We start from the raw sequence: 9,946 nt of genomic DNA, 5'->3' as shown, positions 1-9,946 counted from the left end.
CTCCTACTTTAGTCAAGGGGGTTAGAAGTTTTCTTGGGTATGCGGGGTTCTACCGAAGATTCATCAAAGACTTTTCTAAGGTAGTGAACTCTTTGTGCAAGTTATTGGAAAAGGATGCCAAGTTCGTGTTTAACAATGAATGTATGCAAGCTTTTGAACTTCTCAAGTACTAATTGACAACCACTCCCATTATTACCGCACCCAATTGGAGCTTACCTTTTGAGCTCATGTGTGATGCAAGTGACGTTGCGGTAGGAGCGGTCTTGGGTCAAAGAGTCAACAAAATGTTTCACCGGTGTATTAAGCAAGCAAGAAAATGAATGATGCTCAAGTTAACTACACGGTGACGCAAAAAGAGTTGCTAGAAATTGTGTTTGTAATGGAGAAATTTAGGCCTTATCTCATGGGGGCCAAGGTGATAGTTCATACTGACCATGCAACACTTCGCTACTTGATGACAAAAAAGGACTCCAAGGTGAGATTGATGAGATGAGTTCTATTGCTTCAAGAGTTTGACCTTGAGATTGTCGATCGAAAAGGGAGTGAAAACCAAGTGGCGGACCACTTGTCCCGTTTGGAGGAGGGGGGAGGCCTTGTGATGGCGTTGAAATTAATGATTCATTCCCTGATGAGCAACTTCTCTCCATATCTATGAATAGCGCGCCTTGGTTTGCGGATATTACTAACTTTCTTGTGACTGGTATTGTTCCGTGTGAGCTCTCTTCTAACCAAAGGAAGAAGCTTAAATGGGATAGCTTGGACTATTAATGGGATGAGCCTTATCTGTTCAAAATTTGCAATGATGGTGTGATCCGAAGATGTGCTCCAGACGAGGAGCAACCGAGTATTCTTGATGCTTATCATTCCTCTCCCTACTGTGGTCACCATGGTAGGGCAAGGACAGCTTCAAAGGTGCTTAGCTGTGGATTCTATTGGCCTACATTGTACAAGGTGCGGGTGATTTTGTGAAGAAGTGCCAAAGAGCAGGTGGTATTTCAAAGAAGGATGATATGCCTCTCACCACTATTCTTGAGGTTGACATATTTGATGTGTGGGGCATTGACTTCATGGGCCCTTTCGTGAGTTCATGTGGCAACACGTACATTCTGGTGGTCGTTGACTATGTTTCAAAGTGGGTTGAGGCCGTGGCTTTACCAACAATGAGGCCCAGAGTGTTGTGGCTTTTCTCAAGAAGAGTATCTTTACTTGGTTTGGCACTCCTAGAGCAATCATCAGTAATGGAGGGTCTCATTTTTGCAATAAGGCATTTGACACTTTGCTTGCAAAGTATGGTGTCAATCACAATGTTTCTACCCCTTACCATCCTCAAGCTAGTGGGCAGGTTGAAGTCTCCAACAGGTAAGAGCATATTGTCAAAGACCGTCAATGCAAATAGGATTGACTGGTCCAAGAAATTGGATGATGCTTTATGGGCCTACAGGACTGCTTACAAGACTCCGACTGGTATGTCTCTGTACCAGTTGGTGTTTGGGAAAGCTTGCCATCTACCGGTTGAGTTAGAGCACAAGGCTATGTGGGCTTTGAGGAAGTTAAATCTTGAATGGGATATTGCAGCAAATCTTCGGGTGGAGCAACTTAATGAGCTTGATGAGTTCCGGTTCCATGCCTATTCCAGCTCGTCCTTGTATAAGGACAAGATGAAGTACTTACATGACAAATATTCTTGTGGAAAGGAGTTCAAAGTAGGTGATTTGGTTCTCTTGTTCAACTCCCGGTTACCACTATTTCCGGGAAAGCATAAGTCAAAATGGAGTGGACCTTTTAAGGTGGTGCTTGTGACTCCGTTTGGTGCTTTTGATTTGAAAATCAAAAATGGTGAGATCTTCAGAGTTAATGGGCATAGACTGAAGCACTATCTTGGAAAATTTGATGACAGCCACGTGGTGGCAATGATCCATCTCAAGTGATTGATGGTAACCTGCGTCGTACCGCGACGTTAAATCAGGCGCTTCTTGGGAGGCAATCCATGTGTTTTTCTTTGATTTTCCTCTTAGTATAGGATTTTTTTAGAGTAACTGGTTGTGAGATGTGTATAGGGATATTTGATACAGTGCAGGACTAAGTTGGAAAAATGTGTCACTCTCTGAAGTTTGGACCGCGGCCATGCTCCATTTTTCGCGGTCCGCGGTGGCCTTATCGCGGGGACAGAATTTGATTGCGGTCACTAGTGCTAAATAGTCCAAAGTGGGGGTTCTCTGAAGTTTCAACTACTGCCGTGATGCATTTTTCGAGGTCATCAGTGACTTATCGCTGTCGCAGAGCATTTTTCGCGGTCCGCAGTGGTCTCAAAACAATAGCCCTTCTGAACTTCACAACCGCGGTCCGCAGTGATTTACCATGGCCTTGGTAGGTAAGACTGCGTGGGCCCTGGGTCTTTTCTATAAATAGGTGGTCCTAGACCCTTTTACACTTTTCGCCCATTTTACTCCCAAACAACACAACACACTATTCATCCACACCCTAATTTGCACAAACACAAGAACTGTACTTCATTTGTCTCAGATTTCACATCTGGTAATTCCAATCAATCCTTAGTCTTTAATTTTGTAATTATTTACTTTTAAATTGATAGTTCTTACTTCTTCTTTTCCTTTTTCTCTTAATTTTGACTTAGGGTTCTATAGTAGTAACTAGATTAGGTTTAACATAGTTAGAATTGATTACTAAACACCTAGTGGGATTGATAATGTTGATTTTATTGCTAGAATGCATGAAAAATTAGAAACCCTAGGTGTTGAGCCCTAATTTGACTTCCTCGGTCTGCGGTCATTTGTGTTTTGTGAGATTTTTAAGTCCTGATAACCGCGATCAGCGGTGACATTTTCTGCTGATAGCGGTGCCTCTCTGTAGCCGCGATGGATTTTCTACGGTCCGCAATGATAAATTTCAGAGATGTACATTTGAGGGTCTGCGGCCGCAATTGATTTTCTGCTATCCGCGGTGCACTTACCGTGGCCGCGCTCCTTTTTCAACGGTCTGCAGTTCTATTGAATCGAAGAGTGGGTAGTTTGAGACCTACACCTCCGCGGCCGCGATTCATTTTCCATGGTTTGTGGTCTACTGTTCTGCTCTTGCACTGTCAACTAATATTCTGCACTGCTTCTTCTAATATTTACACTAACAAATTTCAACTGATTACACTTGTAGATAATGGTTAAATCTAGAGGAGGTGGTGACAAACAAAAAGGGAAAGCGGAGTCCTCCCAGTGTAGGGAACGAGGACAGATTAAATTTACCCCAGCGGTTTGGAAAGCAATTGGGGAAACCAGGAAAACCATTAGAGCTGCAGATAGAGCTACATCCTATTCTGAGGGAAGTGAATACTTGCCTTTCCGGGAGGCATCAAATTCTGATTCAGTGCCACAATATGTTCCAGACTTCCTGAGGAGACTTAGGTTGAGAAATGAGCCCACACCTCTAGCCTCTCCTACTGCTCGTGCTTCAGTTCATGTTTCTTCTAATCGTCTGAGGGCTCAGCAGAGAGCAGTGATAGTTCAGCTTCAACCACACTTGCACCTTTGTCACTTGGACAGGATGTAGATGATGTGGTACAGGATGAAGAAGGAAGGGGTGTAGCCCAAACCGGGGGTGTGTAAAAAACTAGAAACCTTGACGTGTGGCAAAAGAGATTCATCATTGAGCTAGCTTATCACAAGTTCCAGGAGTGGTGGCCTTTAAGGTCACTTATTCATGAGTGCCAATTCATAGAGCGAGATCTTCTGCCTCACAACCCAACGTGAAGCAACATTTCAATGAACGAGTAGGATGAGATTACTTCACTAGCAGGGTGTCCGATGCAAATGAGCACTTAGTCAAGGAGTTTTACCCCAATGCCTCCCATATCAATAAGGATACAAAAGTGACTAAATTGTGGAACTTGAAAGTGAAGTTTGATGGGAAGACAATAAATGAATACCTGGGCTTCAATGAGGAATATGAAACATTGTACTTGGAGAAGGTGGCGCTTGATAAGGCATCCCGCCTGTGGTTGGCATCTTACCTAGCTATCTTGGATACCACTCCAGTATGGTTGACAACAGGGTTCCTATTTTGAGGAACACCCTAAACTTTGAGGTGAAGGCATGAGAGACTTTTGTATGCAGCAGGTTATACCCCACTACCCATGAAAACACCTTGCCGGTCTCCAAGGCGATATTAGTGGCTGCTATTATGGCGGGGTTCCCGATCAATATCGGGAATGTCATGTCTAGGGTGATCACCAGGGTGGTCAATGAGGGTGACAAATCGTATCCCTTCCCAAACTTCTTCACAATGTACTTCGAAGATCAGGAGGTGGAGAAAAGAAACTTTGATATGAAGGTGAAACCCAAGATGCCCTTTTCATGTTACAGCCTCAAGGGTCCAGACAACCCCAAAGCCAAGGGATCCAAAGACAAAGCTACTACTTCTACTGGCCAGTCTGAGAGCCAGTAGTGGTAGTCACTCCTTCACTGCCTCCCACTGCCATAGCAGAGCTTGCCTCCGGACTATCTATTTCCAGGCCTTCAAATATTCTATCCTCCTCAACATACCCATTGACTGCCCACCGATTGAGCCAAACACTCTCTAGTATCAACAACTGGATACAGGCAGCAACTTCTAAGCTGTCTTTGCTATCTAGTTCAGTGGCAGCTTAGTCAGTGCCCCCACAGCCACAGGTGCCAGCTTCAGTAGAGGAGTCTCTCAAGGAGCTTCTGGACAACTAGAAGAAGCTCCTAGAGAACCAAAAACTGATAATGGATGCTCTAGCAGTTCAAGGAAAATCACTTCAAGAGCTGAGCAAGTACACAAAGAAGCTAAAAAAGACTCGGGCCTCAAAGGAGTCTGTGAAAGGAATTGAGGGGGGAAGTAGAGAAGATGAAGGTAGCAGACCACCCGTGATTGGATCTGCTATTACAGGACCAGCCTCCAGCAGCTCAGATAGAGTAGGTTCAGCACAGGAGATTGAGAGAGCTCCCAAGAGGAGGAGATTGATGCCCCAGGTGGATGATGTAGAGATAGAGTTGGCAGAGACTGAGGGAGTTGCTTCTGGCCAGCCACAGGCCCCGATGCAGACAGAGGACCCATAGGGAGTTTTCTTTACTCTATCCTTCTTTTGAGTTTATTTTTGGTTAGTTAGCATTGAGAACAATGCTAGCTTTCATTTGATGGGGTGGCCCTACTTTGATTTGGTTTGTGAATATGATACTAGTTTCTTTACTTATGCTTATTTTTCACTTTTGGTATGTATATAACTTTACCTTTTATTTTACTTTTCGTTACTTTTCGATCTTGCTATGTATATAAAGTTACTCTCTCATGTATATATTCATTCCCTCTTATGTATATTCGTGTAAACCCCCTATTTTACATACTTAGTTTACTTTGCGCATTTTACTTCATAGATTCTTTTGCAATTTCCCTTAATAGTATAGCTTCTTACTTCATTTAATAGCTTTTTTTTCGGTTCGTAGCTTCTTATTTTATAATTTGATGGGATCAATAAGCCTTTGGTTTTTTTAATACTACGGTTCTTTCCAAAGGTAGAGTTTGTGTGAACCGGGTGGCTCTTCCCGATAATGGATGACATGAAAACCTTCTTAAGGGTTAGTGTCTGCTTTCCTTCGTTTTTGTGTAAATAGTAGTTAGTAAGCAATGGTGCCTCAGGCAAAGCTTCACTTGGACCTAACATATTTACCTTTGACCTTATGATTAAAAATATATTGTTGTGTATAGGATGATGATAGTTGTGACCTTGAGACTCTTGTGTTGACTGAACAATCATCGAGTGGTTTCTTGGAACCATTTGTGTTGCTCAAATCTTAGCTAAGGTTGTTGTGGGCCCCCGACTCTATTTCTTTAGCAATCCTATAACTTGTGTGGTGAGGTTTTGATTTGCAAGTCCAAGTCTCATGCCAATAAGTCTAGAACTTGCCCTGAATGTTTATCTAGGCGAAATCCTAAGTGTAGCTAGACTTGAGAAGTGATTATAGGCTCTCCTTGATCCCAATTGAAACTTGAAAACATCCATAGCCTACCAATGATGATATCCCAGTCAACCCCGTTGATCTTTAGCCCTTATTCTTTCAATAACCATGATACAAACATTTATCCTTCTAAAATGATCCTCTCTTGGCACCCTATCTTTCCTTATCACAAGGCAAAAGCATAAGTTTGGGAGGAGAGACGAGGAATGCAAAAGTGATAAAAGGTACAAAATTAAGAAAGGAAAGGCAAAAAAAAAAGAAGAAAGAAAAACCAAAAATTTCATAAAGAAAGTGAACAATGTAGAAGAAATGAAGGGATTCAATGAAAGCAAAAGATGAAAGGCATGGAAAGATTAGAAAGGAGAAAAAGAATTGAAATGAACAAGACAGAGTGACAATGTGTCTCGCTAACCTCTAAAGAAGAAGTAAATGACTCAAAGAATCAAGAAAATATGTGCCAAAATGAAGCAAATAAAGTGCTTAAGGGAAGATGAAACCTTCTTAGACCAATATATCCTACCTTGAACCAAAAGCCTTCATTACATTCCCACAAAAGCCCTATATGATCTTGAGTTGAGTAAGCTAACATTAGTGGTGACTTACATAAGGGTCAAGCTTATGATACTTAGATCCAGAACTGTGACCTTCCTTTGAGAGAGATGAGTGTGTTTTCCACAATCCTTGTTCTGAGTGCTACAATCTAAAAGTGAGGTTTGCTTGTGGAGAGTTGAGGAGTATGAGTTTGGGTTCCACAACAACCAATGTAACATAAAGAGTTTCCTTGATGAGTTGAGTCAACTCTTGATGCCTTTGTGTCGCACTATAGCCATGGTGCTAAAAGGTTGTGTATTGTTGATAATGCATTTGAGTTGAGGGTAATTGTAAGTCCCAATTTATTCTTGATGAGGGTACTTTAGGACAACTAAATTTTCCTTTCTTTTATCTTGAGGAGGTGGGAACTACTTTTTTTGCTTGAGGACAAGCAAAAGCTTAAGTTTGGGGGAGTTGATAACTAGGGATTCTAGTCTATTTTATGCTCCCTTTTGCTTGAGCTTTGGATTAAAAATGTGTACAAGTATTCCCAAAAGCTAACTTGTTGTGCTTGTTTGTAGTGTTTGGTCAAGAAGAGACAAGGATGTCATAACTAGCTCAAAAAAGAGTGAAACCTACACATGTTAAAAACCAAGTCAAATCAACGCTATAGCGGAAAATCCACCACGGACGCAGAAGACCCACCACGACCGCGATCCTTTTATCGCAGTCCGTGGTGGTAAGGATTCAGAGAGTTGTCATTTTTGGAATTCAAGTCACCGCTGACCGCGGTGCTTTTATGCGGCAGCGGAGCCTCCACCGCGACAACGGTCCGTTTACTGCGGTCCGCAGAGAAGAAGTTCAGAGAACCTGCAGTTGAGCCAAATATTGAAGATCGCGGTCCGCAATGGATTTTATGTGGCCGCGGTAGCCTCACCGCTACAAGGGTCCATGTTCCTCTATCAGCGGTACCTCCGTCAAGGGCATTTTTGTCTGGAAAATTTAGCTGTGTATAAATACTTTCTTTTTAGATTTTTAGGTCATCTTATCAGTAGTGAGCACGTGAACGGTGACTTTTACCTATTTTGAGTAATTTTGTAGTTAGTTTAGCAATTAATCTTAGTTTCTTATCTTGTAATTACATTTTATGGGTTATTCTTCATCTCAATCTATGAATTCTTCTTCAATTATGAGTAGCTAAACCCATTAGCTAGGGTTGTGGCTCAACCCTAGTGTGGGTATTTAATGAGTCTCTTATTTTAGGGCTTATATGTTTATGGGTGATGGATATTTGGCCTGATTTATGTTTCTATGTTGAATTAGTGGTTGCAAACACTAATTTGTGCCTTTTTGACTTAGGCTCTTCTTGAGAAAGAGAAACTAAGTCTAGGAATTTCAGGCCAACAAGGATTGGGGTGTATTCAAGAGATTGATAGCCCCAATTAAAGGGTTAAACCTAGAGTTAGTAATACCTGACTGAGCCAACATTGCTTGCACAAATTGAACACCCAATTGGGCTTGAGAAGGCAATTAGGGCAAAGTCACTTAAACTACCGAGAGGTATAGGGTGAGTAATTTCGTGCATTGGCTATATCACGATCCCAACTATAATATTATTTCCCTAAGTTGAGATCCTGTTATATACTCACCTAGGAGAAAGTCATATCCCTAGTGCCTTTTTACCCATTTAGAAAACCCTACAAAAATATCTACTTAGCTTAATTTCTTGCATCATTAGTATAAAATTAGAAGTAACAAACAAACAAGAATGATTGGAAGTGCAATCAAGAGCACTACACTTTGCTAGATTAGATAGGAATCCAACTCCAAATACATCTAGCTCCCTGTGGATTCGATACCGACCTTCTCGGGTAAAAGCTGCATCGATTGCTCTTGCCACTCTATAGTGGTGTAGGGTTGGACCTGATCAGAAGGGAAGTGGGAAATTATCTTTTCTTGTAACTTTGTTGAGCTTGCGATAGTCCATACACACCCTTTAACCGGTCACCGTCCTTGTAGGAATCAACTCATTCTTGTCATTGGTAACCACGGTCATGCCCCCCTTCTTGGGGACACATTGCACCGGAGAAGTCCATGAACTATCGGAAATGGGTTACATAACCCCACATCCAACCACTTTATGATCTCCTTCTTGACCACCTCTTGCATTGTTTCATTTAGCCTCCTTTGATGTTCAACGCAGGGTTTGTCACCCTCTTCCAAAATAATCTTGTGCATACAAATGGCAAGGCTTATGCCCCGGATATCCGTCAAAGTCCATCTGATTGCTCTTTTCCTCCTTTATAGCACCTCCAATATGGACTCTACCTGCATGTTAGTTAAGCAAGAAGAAAGGATAACCGATAAAGTAGAAGAAGGGCCAAGGAATTCATACCTGAGATGTGGGGGCAATGGCTTTAACTCCAAGGTCAGAGGCTCCTCGATTGAGGGCTTTGTTAGAGGAGTCTTCCGGTTTTCATGATCCAAAGATAGCTTTCAGAGCTAATAAGTGTACCCCATGATTTGCAATGCATTTACACACTCCATATAGCCATCGCTCTCCTCATCATCATCAAGGTTGAGCAAAACGACTTCCAATTTGTCTTCAACATTCATTGTGGCACTAGCATCATCAACAATCACATCCGTCACCAAATCCACGAATGAACAAACTTCATTACTTTTCGGTTGCCTCATTAATTTGAACACATAGAAGACCACCTTTTCGTCACCCATCAGGAAAGTGAGCTCACCAGCTTTCACATCAACAAGAGCCTTCCCCGTATCAAGGAAAGGTATACCCAAAATGATAGGCACCTCATAGTCTACTTCACAATCAAGGATCACAAAGTTCGCCGGGATGATGAACTTGTCAACTCGAACTAATACATCATCAATAATACCCAAAGGCCTCTTTATTGTTCGATCCGCCATTTGCAACCTTATGGATATGGGTCTTGGTTGCCCAATTTCCAAAGTTTTGAACACCGAATAGGGCATCAAGTTGATACTTGGCTCGAGATCACATAATGCTTTGGCAAAATCATCGCTCCCAATAGTGCACGGGATTGTGAAAATGCCCAGGTCTTCCAATTTCGGAGCCATTGAGTGCATAATAGCACTCACTTAATGAGTCATCTTGGTGGTTTCACAATTCATTTATATTTTCTTGGTTACCAAATCTTTCATGAATTTTGCATATCCCGTCATTTGTTCCAATGCTTCAACCAACGTCACATTAATTGACAAACTCTCCATCAATAAACTTTTTGAATTGGTTCTCACTATTTTGCATTGCAACCCTTTGAGGGTATAGAGGAGGAGGCCTCGGCGTTGGTGCCTTAACCTTCGGAGCTACCGGTTCTGGCATGTCAATCACGTGTTCCCTAGACGGGTTCACCTCTTCTTGCGTCTCCTCCAAACTTTCA

General features: G+C 42.1%; 1 protein-coding gene across 1 annotated transcript; it reads right to left on the bottom strand.

Moving 5' to 3' along the window:
- Window positions 1-9,020: 9,020 nt before the first annotated feature.
- On the bottom strand, window positions 9,021-9,623 carry LOC138888190 (uncharacterized). Its single transcript, XM_070170007.1, has one exon. The coding sequence runs from the start codon at window positions 9,621-9,623 to the stop codon at window positions 9,021-9,023; it is 603 nt and encodes a 200-aa protein (XP_070026108.1).
- Between the last annotated feature and the right edge of the window lie 323 nt (window positions 9,624-9,946).

This window comes from Nicotiana sylvestris, chromosome 3 (genome assembly GCF_000393655.2).
Source record: "Nicotiana sylvestris chromosome 3, ASM39365v2, whole genome shotgun sequence".
NCBI classification, from domain to species: Eukaryota; Viridiplantae; Streptophyta; class Magnoliopsida; order Solanales; family Solanaceae; genus Nicotiana; species Nicotiana sylvestris.
This window is presented reverse-complemented; position numbering and strand designations above follow the sequence as displayed.

Excerpts from the sequence above, each read along its gene's own strand:
- LOC138888190 (XM_070170007.1), bottom strand. The coding sequence starts at position 9,623 with ATGGCTCCGAAATTGGAAGACCTGGGCATTTTCACAATCCCGTGCACT.